This window comes from Sinocyclocheilus grahami, unplaced genomic scaffold (genome assembly GCF_001515645.1).
Source record: "Sinocyclocheilus grahami isolate Dianchi unplaced genomic scaffold, SAMN03320097.WGS_v1.1 scaffold1020.1, whole genome shotgun sequence".
NCBI lineage: Eukaryota > Metazoa > Chordata > Actinopteri > Cypriniformes > Cyprinidae > Sinocyclocheilus > Sinocyclocheilus grahami.
The window spans coordinates 5,245-18,345 of NW_015506199.1; the positions used below are offsets into that span (position 1 = coordinate 5,245).

Genomic DNA, 13,101 nt, shown 5'->3' on the forward strand with positions numbered 1-13,101 from the left:
ATACACTTTAGATTACAGAACAAAGCAATGTTAGCGGTGTTCCTACATGGCTTTGACCAACAGATGGCGCCAGCGTGCTGTCACTCTTGCGTTGCGCAGGCGTCGAGTAAGTCGGGGGGGTTTTTTTGTTTGTTTTTTTATTAGTTTAAGTCATTATTATGAAAAAGTTTCTCATTATTACGAGAAACCAAGTCATTATTTCGAGAAAGTTTCTCATTATAACGAGATACTAGTCATTATTACGAGAAAGTTTCTCATTATAACGAGATACTAGTCATTATTACGAGAAAGTTTCTCATTATAACGAGATACTAAGTCATAATTATGAGAAAGTTTCTCATTATTATGACTTACAGAATTATATTTTTTTATTCAGTGGCGGAAACGGGCTTCCATACATAGAGATGAGCCCTTCCGAATGGAACGCAGGGCTATTCTCTGATACACACTCCGGAGCAGAAGGTGGCGGTAGTGCACCAATTCGCTGGATGCCAACCGCCGTAAAGCTATAAGAAGAAGAAGGAAAACGAGTAAGACGAACGCAAATCACGGCGCTCATAAACATTATTTACTATATTTATCCTTAAGTTCTGAGAGATTTCTGAAGAATACAAAGAAAATCATTGCGGAGAACCTGCATAAATACGAAAGTAAGTTTATTATTATGAAGAGAGACAAGTTGGATTTATGTCAAAGTCTTCGATGAAGACATAATAAGCCATGATGTGTCTTCAGCTGGCTCCTCCACTGCCTGTTACGATGCCTGCTCTACTGGAGAGACCAAAGCTGTCCAATGCGATGGCCAGAGCCCTACATAAGCATATCATGAAAGAGAGAGAGAGGAAAAGACAAGGTACGCATGTGTTTTCACTCTACAGCAAATTAGTAAATTATCTATGTGAGAATATCATATAGAAGATTGGTCCTAATTTGTATACATAGCAACAAATTCATTTGAATAATAATGATGTTTGAAATGTTTATAAAGATGGTTTGATATATATATATATATATATATATATATATATATATATATATATATATATATATATATATATATATATATATATATATATATATATATATATATATATATATATATATATATATATATATATATATATATATATATATACATACACACATACATATACATACATATATATACACACATACATATACACACATACATATATATACACACATACATATACATACATATATATACACACATACATATACACACATACATATATATACACACATACATATACATACATATATATACACACATACATATACATACATATGTGTGTGTGTTCACTCTGTCATACTGTAGAAGAGGAAGAAGTGGATAAGATGATGGAACAAAAACTGAAAGAAGAGGAGGAAAGGAAACGAACTAAAGAAATGGAGGAGCAAATGTCTTTGGAAGAAACTAAAGAACAGGTGTGTACAACTTCATTAGCTCCTCAGGATTATGCAATGGACCCATTATACTAAAGAAGTTCATTTTAGTTCCTTTAATGGGGTTATGAAATGCAGTTTCAGATTATGTTTCTCAAGGTTAGTTTATAATGTTTGCAAAATTCTTAGTACCAAAAAATCTGATATATATATAAAAACAAATAAATTTAATACACTTTTTCACTGTTAAAAATAAGGACCATGACCTCTTACAGAAACGGAAGTTAATGCCCACTGCTGTGATTGGCTAACTTCAACACACTGTATTCACGCCCTCCCTGTCATGTTGTGTGTTTTGATACTTGAGATGGCAAACACTGTGATAGAGTCATATGTTTGAGGCTGAGGCAGACAAACTTGAAACAACGTAAGTAACTAGGGATGTGCAACAGTGATCGAGTACTCGGCCGAGACAGCGACGATCGATCATGAAAACAATGATCGTGTGGGTTTAAATTTTTTTTTTCCTGATTGGTTATAGCAGCACTTTGGGCAGCACCCTAAGCTCTGATCTGTTTCTCTTGCCACAGTATGCGGTCCAAAGTATAGATGAGAAGAGAGAGAAGCATGGCTTCAAAGTCAGGTAGTGATGTCTGGGTTAGCTACATACATATCTGATGAATCTAATATAGGTGTGAGATTCATCCCATGTGTTGGGATATTAACATTTATTAACATGCTGAATGCGCTGCATATTACCATTGTTTAGTTTCATCATGCTCAAATGCAATGCCTGATATTGAGTTATTTGAGACGGTCATATTGCTTTTAGATTTTTTTTTTTTAATACTGATGCTATAATAATGCCGCTAGGGATGCAGCGATTAACTGGTTTTGCGATTAACCGCGCTTTAAAACGTCACGGTTAATTAATCGTAAAGGTTCCGCTAAACCGAGTGTTTCTGTTACACGGAACGGATCTGTTGCAGCTTGCGCAAAACGAAAGAAGTTACACTAGTGGTGCACCAGCTTAAAATTACGTGCTTATCAGAGGCACGGAGGCTACTACATGCATTAGATGAACTGACAGAGGAACCAAACAGCGAAGCTTTATTTCCACCAGAGAAATACTTGTCGATAGTGTGGGACCATTTTGGCTACACCAAGAATGACCAGGGTGTCAATTAAATATTGCTGTAAAAAAACTGCTGCTAAAGAGCAAATACATAAGGGATAATGCACGGCTTGCTGTACATTGAACGATTTTAATGCATGGCGTGAAGACAAGAACCACCTGACGCAAAGCTACAGCTCGTTAGCTCCGCATTCTGCCCGCTTCAGATCAGAAAGAGGTGAAATAGTGAGGTAAGATCACATTTATTTGAATTAATGAATTATAACAGTTGCCTGTGTGAATTAGCCTACCTGCGTCTGTGCATCTCTCCAGTAGGCTATTTAATCTATTTTATTAATAAAAGTCACTGGGCAGCATTCTCAAGAAGTTTGTGTCCTCCTGAATGTTTGTACACGTGCGCAGGTCCAAAAGAAATGTAAAGAATGTACAAACTGAAAACATTAAATACTTTTGCGATCTATTTCCATTTGTTATTTTCAAAAGAGAAATACTGTCATGGATGTTTACAGAGCAGAGGTCACCTTTTTTTAATTCCAATGGGAGAGATGCACTTTTGTTTGTCTTTTTTATTATTATTTTTTGCTGTATTGTTGGTTACTGTGTTATTTCTGTTTCAAAAGCCAGCAATAAATAACACTTTAATATCTAAAGAGTGTTCATGTGATTTTATACATTAGTAATGTTGGGAAATGAATAAATGCATAATAATCGTCATAATCGTACCAACAAAATCTATAATCGTTGCATCCCTAAATGCAGCAGTGCTTTTTTTCGTCATATTTGTTCAACAGTTGGCATACTTCAGTTAAAATTGTTTTCGTAATTCGTATGGCTCTGAAAGCGATTTCGGGAATCACTTGATAATGTAGATGATAAATCTACCACAAATCTTCCATAAACATAGCATTATAATAAGAACTTTATAGAACGTGAAATCTATAGTAAATTCTGTCTGCTTTCCTTGCCCATGTTTCAGCGTGCTGTTATAAAAGCGCATCACAGCAGGAGCTCTGCAGGAGCTCTCTCACTCACTCGCTCTCTCTCTCTCTCTCGTAACTTAAAGTTCACTGGCATTTGCATACATTTGTGCAGCTACAAGTTGTAATGTTACGTCTATGTCATGCATCTAAGTTATCTGATTAATATCATAGGATGTGTCATAGTACGGGCTTCAGATTATTGGCATAAAGTCACTCTTCAGCTTCACCTCATGCAGCTATTCCTTTTTAAATGCTTCTTTTTTTAAAACATTGCTGCATCATAATCAATAATGTAGCACTGTTCTAATCATGTGTTTGTGTTTTCATAGACAGGTTTTCATGTCATATATATTTTTTTAACATTAATTTTCATAAGTCTTCAGATTTTCATTATCTCCATCCCATCCCCCATCCCCCACCCCCCTGTACACGCACCACCCCCGAGTACTCGTTTTTGAAACCTATTGATAATCGAAATGAGAAATCGCCAAAAATGCCCATCCCTAAATGTAACCACGATTGCAACAGTCTGATTCAACGTGGTACTTGATTTTGCTTACTTCATTTTCGGTATATAGTTTTTAAAGTACTGTTATTACTTGTATTACAAAAAATGCTGCAGTCTAATTAGGATTTTTTTTAAATTACACTGTTTCCATTAATTCGCCAACAGTTTAACATTTATTTGGTTGCATGTTTCATGCTTAGTGGCAACACTATTATATTTCAATAGAAGATATTCTGAAAAAACTGCATTTAGAATAATTCACAAAACATTTTGTAAACAAATGAGAACTTTATCTTTCAGATACTCAGGCATGTCATTAAAAATAAACCTCAGCCATATATTTCTAATGCTAGGATCTTTAGGAAGACTATGCAAAGTTTTTGGAGTTTCATTACATCCACTGACAGAACAATTTCTGAGTTTAATGTTGGACTTGTCTTTTGGTATCATCTTTATCCAACAGCAGTATCACTCTTGAGATTGATGTACAGACATGAGTTGTTCAGAACACACCTCCTCAATTACATTCGATGATGTCACATGTTAAGGGGTGTGTCGAAAAGAATCATGGCATCACAATTATCTGAATCTCAAATCCGGGAATTTCAAAATGATAGAAAAGAATAATTCATTTTTTAAACTGCCGAGTTTTAAGTTCTGAAACAAACTTGCAGTATGATTTTTATTTTAGAGTAACCTTTTATATATGTAAATATCAAGAACATTTTAATTCTCCATTTCACGACCGCTTTAAATGGAGAAAAAAAAACTCCAGAACCTCTAAAGTTTGACATGTCTCCATGCACTTGCTCATTGTCTTATGTTTTTATTAAGCTTTTAATTGTTTACTAGGTTCAAAAAATGGGGGAAAAATTGCAGATTTTGCAAGAGGAGAAACATCATCTCTTCTTACAGCTTAAAAAAGTGCTTCATGAGGAGGAGAAGCGTAGAAGAAAGGAGCAACGGTAAGTAAAATTAAGAAAAAAACCCTGAAAAATGCAAAAGTAAACTGTCAGGTTCTTTGTTGTTATCACACTTACACTGTCGAAAGGAACGATGGAGACGTGGAGTATAATAAACGGTCTTTTAATCAGCAAAACACAGGGGTAATCCAACACAGGAACGAGGGTAGACGCATGTACAGAAGGAGTAGACCCGACGGGAGAAACACACAGACAGGAACTAAAATACAAGGGGTAATTGTGAAACTCAGGTGCATGGGATAATAATCAACCTAAACAAGGACAGGAACATGACCAAACAAGGAAAAACCGGAACAGAAACGGGGGCAAAACACGACAGACAGTCCAGAATCCTGACAGTTGTGATCTCAATTATGCACTTGATATTGGACAGTGTGCTTAATTATTGTGCTAAAATAATATATTTTTCGTACATTTGTTCTTTGTATTTATCAAGTTTATTTGAATATTCTTTTATTTTTAGTGATATTACAACACTGCCCTCAGCCGGTTACCAGCCCAGCTTAACTCTGCACTCAGGACAGCATCTACTCAGCATACAAGGTGACATTTTAGAAGTTTGCAAAACCACAATGACCTTGAATCACTTTTAAGGAAATAATAGTAGATATAAGTACAACAAAACAGTTTTGTTCTTTTAATTAGACCATGCTGTTATGCAATGTTTAGAATGCGTTTTTTGTGCGTTTAAGGCAGTCCAGTGAGTCACAATAGAGCTGGTGCTCTATTAGGGGAGCGCAGTAAACAGCTGTTTCAGACACCTCTGATGCCTGTAAGTAAATAAATCTCGAACACATGTAACATGCAGGAATGCCAAAAAAAAATGGAACTGAGTTACATTTTATGCAGAGAAGCTTCAATTTCTGTTACCAAAAATTTTTTTTTTTTTGAAAATTGTGGCTTTGTAAGATCTGTGTTGTCATATTCAGTGAGGTGTTCCAGCTACAATTATTAAATTTTTGCTGTAATAACTACTTCATAGATCATATCTGGCACTTATCCATAAAGTGTTGTCTTGTGTAGGGCCATCACTTCCCAGGCCAGCCAGGTTTTCCCCCTGGTTCCTCTGAGTATGGGCAGTTCTCGAGTAGCACTGCCATCCATGAGCCATTTGCTGTCACTCAGGCCCAGCATCACACCTCTTATGGACCTGCTGCTTCTGTGCCCATCAGTTTTGCAGGCACCACCCAGATAAGAGGTAACAACAAAACTTTATCATTGAGATGTTTTTTACATTAGTAAACCACAGTCTTCAGATGATACAAGGGTTATTTTACCTCAAACATTCGATTGCTTAAAGAGCAGGTCATATGGTATTTTAAAGTGTCCTAATATTGTGCTGGAGTCCCCTACAACAGGTTTAAATGAATCTAAGGTCAGAAAACATTGTAATTTTCTCAGAATATACATTTAAAGGGGTCATATGATGCTTTTTTAAAGATCATTATTTTGTCTATTTGGTGTAACAGAATATGTTGACATGCTTTAATGTTCAGTCATTTGTCAATGATTTCGAAATGGTTCGTTTGAAGCATCTGTCTGTAAATCCCCTCCCTTCCATAAGCCTACTCTGCTCTGATTGGTCAGCTGGCCAAGCCTGTTGTGATTGGTACAGAGAGGAATACTTGAGCAGCGAGTCCTACCTTTAGCTACATAAAACAATAATATAGTGCTCCAATCCGTTCTTAAAAGAATGACATAAAAAACATTTTGTTTAACACTTATGCAAGCGATAAGGGTTAAACAAACAGTAATGGTGGATACGTTAGCCGAGTGCTAACGTGACTAACTGATGAAACAATACAGTTTGTAAACCAAAATATGTCTACTGCAATATCTGAAGAATGACAGACAAAAGCAAAATAAACCACAATTTCACAATGATTTTAAAGTCTGTGCACTACACTACATTCTTTATTATTAAACAAAGTAATTAGAACAACGACAGTCTACATTAATCGACACGTTCTTAGGAAAGAGTGAGTTCACAGCAAATTATCAGAACTATTTCAGTAAGACAGCTTTATTGTGATTTACCTGGAAACCTAAAGCTGCACTAGGTACACATCGCATATTAGCACAAAAAAAAAATTATATTTTGAGCACTCAATTGAGAATGTACACATACTGGGCGTTATTTACGAAACGAACGTACGACAGAAAATTGGGCATACGGTCGTTTCAACGCAAAACTTGGGATTTATCAATATGGACGTGAGTGGTGGCTACGATCAAATCTCACGTCTGGTCTCAACTCGTGTACGCACATTTTTGAGTTACTTGAACTTGCGCCCAGCATAGTAAATATGGTAGAGAATTGTTGAATGGCAGCATTTTGTTAATTTTTATTTTTCTGACCATCAAACGAAGCTCATTAGTCGATCGTTAACCAGTAAGATTAGAATGTTTTTTTTTTTTTTTGGTTTTATACAGGGCTTTAGCTTTATATGCGTGAATAGCAGCGTAAACATGACCATTAGGATTCAATCGTCACATCATGAAAACAGAAAAACAGAAATTAAGTTTATAAAAGGAATCAAATAAATAGGATCACACAAAATATATAATAGGCTATAATATAATTAACAGATTAACAAAAGAAAAAAAAAACACTGTGCAACAAGTATAAGCTACACTCATTTTTGTGACACTCTTAATGGATTTTTTTTTATCTTTATATCGTTATTTGATTTTATCCATCTGATTGCACAGGTGCCTCACACACGCACACAAACAACATTAGTTCTAGCATTGCCTGACATTTCCGTCAGTCATCATCAAACTAAAATATTTTTGCGCATGTGAAAGGATTTTACATGGATATTAGAACATGAATGAAGTATAAAGCCATGTTTAGGCTACATAATGAATAATAGTTATGCAAACAAATGTTACAAATTTGGCAAAAATGGAAACATTTGGATTCTTGTGGTATGAGACGTTTCAGTTTTGTTTGGCATTTGTATGCTGTTTATAATGAATGCCACTATAGCCTAATTTATAGTTTAATATATCATTTTATAACTACTTATTTTTCATTCTTGTTCTGTTCTGAATACCGTTAAATTTAAAATATTTGTTGTAGAGTGAGGGGAACTAAATAGGCTGTTTATATTTACCAGTATTTTAATATTCATAAAAATTACATAAATTAATGTAGCCTAATTGTTTGCAATTACAAGGTTAACAGGTGTTTTTGGAGTAAGATCAATTTCTCTTTCATGAGATTACTTCCTCTATTTGGCCGGGTTTCGTTTCTCCGTGTCGTAAACTCTAGAGGTGAGGCTTCTAAACTGGGGTGCTTTTAGGGGCGTGATATTCAAATGAAGATTGTTTTCTATCGCCACATTTTTCAACGTGCGATCATTCGTACGATGAGATTGGCGGCATATGAGTGTTTCATGAATCACATGTGATAAAAATAATGACAAATGTATTTGAAACAAAAAAGTTGAATTGCATTAATTGGAAAAAAAGCATTGTATTAACAGTGCTTGCATTGCATTTTCAGGGCTTGCATTATTAGGGGCTGAAATTCAACATGTTTGTATGTTTAAGCTATTGCTATATTTATATAAGCTATATTTGCTATTGCAGGGGATTTTAATATTCACATAGTTAATGCAGAAATCAAAACTTCAAAAGAAATTATAACCGTTTTAAACACTTTTGACCTGATTAAGCATGTGCTTGAACCCACACACAATCGTGGACATACTCTAGATTTAATCATCAGTAGGGGTCTAAACATTTCATCCATTGTTATTAAGGACGTAGCACTATCTGATCATTTCTGTATTTTCTTTGATATATTGATCTCTGCTACCACTGAATCTAGATCTGTCTCTGTCAGAAAGAGATGCATTAACGAGAACACTAGTGTGCTATTTATGGAGGCTATATCTTTACCACCAAGCGTTTCTGCAGACTCTCTTGATCTTCTGCTTGATTCCTTTAACTCAAAAGTTAAGAATGTTATGATGATATTGCTCCTGTGAAAGTCAGCAAGAAGACTGGCAGACAAAAATCAGCTTGGAGAAAATCAACAGCAGTACAGAGTATGAAAAAGACAACGCAGTAAAGCTGAGCGGATGTGGCTGAAGACGAAACTTGAAATTCACTATAGCATCTATAAAGACAGCCTTCATGCTTTCAATGTGGAACTAGCCACAGCCAGACAGAGTTTCTTCTCAAACCTTATAAACAGTAACTTAAACTAACACTTGTACTCTTTTTGCTACTGTTGAGAGACTGATAAGCCCCCCCCCCAAGTCAGATTCCCAGTGAAATGCCTTCTGAGAGAAAATGCAATGAGTTTGCTTCCTTCTTTTCTGAGAAGATCAATAATAAAGGGTTAGTTCACCCAAAAATGAAAATGAAAATCATCAAAATCATCAAATGTGTTCTACTGAAGAAACAAAGTCGCCTACATCTTGGATGCCCTGGGGGTAAGCAGATAAACATAAATTTTTAATTTTTGGGTGAACTATCCCTTTAATTTTGACATTAATTTTCATTTTTACACCAGACATATATATCGGTTCAAAATATCGGTTATCGGCTTACTTGATCTGTAATAATCGGTATCGGCCTTGAAAAACACATGTCGGTCGACCACTAATGGACGTCCATGACACGCGGAGTCCCACAAGGCTCAATTCTTGCACCGCTCTTGTTTAGCCAGTATATGCTCCCACTAAGTCAAATAATGAGAGAGAACCAAATTGCCTATCACAGCTATGCTGATGATACCCAGATTTACCTAGCCTAAACATTTTCATTATTAAAAATTCAATGATCCGTATTTACCTTCCAGACTTCACTTACAAATATATAAAATATTCAGTCTGTTTAGAAATACAACCTATTATATCTAAGAGGTTTTTCCATTTTATTTCGCTTTACAAATTCGCTAACACAAATTCAGTGGTTCAAAGTTGACAAAAATATTCAGCATTACACATTTGGGAACTGCAGGAATAACAGTAAAGTACCAATGCATAATTTCCATCTGCTGTTAGTCGATCGTCAGCAGGTGATGCAAGTGAGTGTTTGAGCCACAGCAACAGGTACAGCAAGTCATTCATTCACAAAAACTGATTCACAGAAATGGAGCAAGTGGGTAAGTATATGTAAGGATTATCAGGGCCAGAATATATGCAGACAAACTAAGAAAGATATGCAAACTGTGTTTACGTTTAATTGCTTTGATGTGATTGCTGTGTAACGGTTACACAGCAATAACATCAAAGCACATCACACAGAACAGTTATGTTGCAGCCATGTTGCTGCTGTAGCCGGTTTATGCCGAGATAATTCATACCCCTTCGTTTGAAGTGTGGTCCCGAAAAATCTTTATTTGAAGGGCTTTCTGGCCCTTCTCTCCAACCAAAAGAGAGTAGAGACACCCCTACCCCTTCCCCCTTCACATAGACGCACAAAACGAGTAGGGGAAAAGGGAAGGACTAAGGGGTAGAAATGGGATTGGGCCTAATTGTTCACCTTGACTAGCAATGTGCGCTAACAAAGTAAATATTGTACATTTTGATTTCATGCACACTTTAATCTTTGCTTATAGCTTATTTAGTTTATGGAGAAGTTGTACGCTTATAGAGAATTGGTGAGTTGGCCCTCCTGGGTCACAATAAAACATTACTTTATTCTCAACTTCATATTCTCTGTCTTTCTGTGTAGGGGCATCACCATTCCAGAGCATGCCATTCCTGCCTCAAGGTTATGCTGTCCACAGCCATTTCACCACCCAGCCAGGTAAGGAAGCCCCCTTACATTTTTTTATAACATTGATCACATTGATATTAATGCGGCTTTTTCTAAAACATTTCAGCCTCACTTTGCAGCTTTTCTGGCCAGAAATGTCATACATTAGTATTGTGCTGTTCTACCTCAACAATATCGATCCATCATTCATTCTTTCCTCAATTGAACTTTACAGGATTCATCCCTAGTGCTAGTATCCCCCTCCAGAAACAGCTTGAACATGCCAATCAGCAGTCTGGCTTTACTGACTCAGTAAGTACTCACTGAGACTCATTTGATAAATATTGGGAAGCAAGGTCTAACTTCCATGAGAAAATGTATTGTTTTATGTGTGTACTGCAGATGGTTGTGGCTGGGTAGTACTTATTTGTGTGTATTGTCATTAATAGGCTGCTCTTAGACCCATCCATCCACAGGCTTTACATGTGAGTGCAACCGGTCTGATGCCCACTCCAACCATGGCTGTCCAGATCCCTGCTGCCAATGTGAGCTCACTAACCTAAATTGAACCTTTCTAAATGTCCATCATTGGATACCCAGGTGAAAAAAAAGTGCAGTAAAATACACTTCATTTCAGTACACTTCCATAATGTACTTAGGAAAATACTCTATTTTCATGCACTAGTTTTGTTCTTAATATACTAAAAATATTCTTTAGTACTTAAGATAATCTTAAGAACATCCAAGTGTACTCAACTATGCTATTTTTGGACACCATGAATATGAACTCAAATGTGCTTTTAACATACTTTCTCAGTAAAAAAAAATGTCTTGTTACCGCTTGTATTTCAATTGAAACCATCTTTCATACACTTAAATATATTCATCATACATAGCAAAATACACTTATTAATGATTTAAAATATAATATTAATATATAATGAATATATATACAATGTATTTATAATGTATTGCCAGTGTTGTGCAAGTTACTTCCAAACTGTAATACATTATAGATTACTTGTTACTGTTATTTAAAAGTAATTCCTTACCTTACAATATTACTGTCTCAGAATTGTAATGCGTTTCATGACTCCTGTATAACTACAGAAGTAGAACTTAAGGTAACACTTTATTTTAGGGTCTCTTAACTAGTTGCTTATTAGCATGCATATTACTAGAATATTAGCCATTTATTAGTTGTAATTAAGCACATTAATGCCTTATTTTATATTACCTTATTCTACATCCCTAATCATACCCAATACCTAAACTTAACAACTACCTTACTATTAATAAGCAGCAAATTAGGAATTTATTGAGGAAACATTCGTAGTTAATAGTGAATAAGTGTTCCCTATTCTAAAGTGTTACCATACTTAACATTCTAAAATCACAAAATGTACTGCAGAGCATTTTACATCCAATAGAGGGCGATATGGCGTAGCATAATGACTGTGGGCTATCCAGGCTACAAACAATATAGCTTATAATTGGCAAAGTGAAGACTCAAGACAATGCAAGAAAGGATGACAGCCAGAATCACAAACGATCCAAGTCTGTTAAAAGTATGGTAGAGGTAAAGTGATTATCTGGCAATATCTGTGAATAGCTTGGGTCTATTCATATTAGACACAACAGGACTATATGTAAACTCTAATGCCATGGCAAGATGCGCATACGTCCATCTCGTGCATGTACAGTCTTCTGCCATCTTCACCGTATAGCCGCTTTTCCACTGGCCAGTGCGAGCCAGGGCTTACAGCGAGCCGGGTGGGGCTAATAGCCTCGGACCTCGAGCACAGAGGCCGAAATCATGCCGCGTTTCCACTGTCGGGCCAGTAGCCTCGCGGCACTCCTGTAAAACCCGCCCTAAACACACCTTCACTGGACTACGTCACACAATACAAAGTTCCACCAGCGAGAGGGAGAAGAATGAAATAACTCGTCAAACAAATATATCAGAAGCTGTCGTTTAGTCTTTATTTACAAACTAGGACACCTATTGACAACTATTGACTGACCATGAACAGGAAATGGAACTTGCTGCATTTTTGAGTCGTTAATGCCTCGCGGTCTTGCTGTTTTTCTTTTTCTTTGAACAATTACATTTAGGGCTAAAAGTGTGTTGTAACGCATGCGTTACTGAACATGTACAGAGTAAAATATTACTGAAAATTGATTAGTAATGCCTTACACTTCTGCGTTACAGCAAAAAGTAATCAGTTACTGTAATGCATTACTTTTGTAACGCATTACTCCCAACAGTCGTGGGAAGTCGTAGTCGTAATGGTTAGAGAGTCGGACTCGTAACCCAAAAGGTTGCGGGTTCGAGTCTCGTACCGGCAGGGGTTGTAGGTGGGGGGGGGG

At 36.2% G+C, this 13,101-nt stretch overlaps 1 protein-coding gene across 2 annotated transcripts in view; it reads left to right on the forward strand.

Annotated features, from left to right (window-relative positions):
• Positions 1-466: 466 nt before the first annotated feature.
• Positions 467-13,101, forward strand: part of LOC107565713 (G protein pathway suppressor 2-like) — an 18,989-nt gene continuing 6,354 nt past the window's right edge. The window contains exons 1-10 of one of the 2 annotated variants that reach the window (XM_016250973.1): positions 467-650; positions 736-853; positions 1,340-1,449; positions 4,883-4,995; positions 5,477-5,556; positions 5,706-5,785; positions 6,037-6,211; positions 10,708-10,782; positions 10,967-11,043; positions 11,181-11,276. In XM_016250973.1, coding sequence (XP_016106459.1) covers positions 760-853; positions 1,340-1,449; positions 4,883-4,995; positions 5,477-5,556; positions 5,706-5,785; positions 6,037-6,211; positions 10,708-10,782; positions 10,967-11,043; positions 11,181-11,276 — 900 coding nt within the window. In that variant the 5' untranslated portion in view covers positions 467-650; positions 736-759. Of the gene's footprint in view, positions 651-735; positions 886-1,339; positions 1,450-4,882; positions 4,996-5,476; positions 5,557-5,705; positions 5,786-6,036; positions 6,212-10,707; positions 10,783-10,966; positions 11,044-11,180; positions 11,277-13,101 lie in introns of those variants that run through there. The other variant, XM_016250974.1, reaches the window with a different exon arrangement.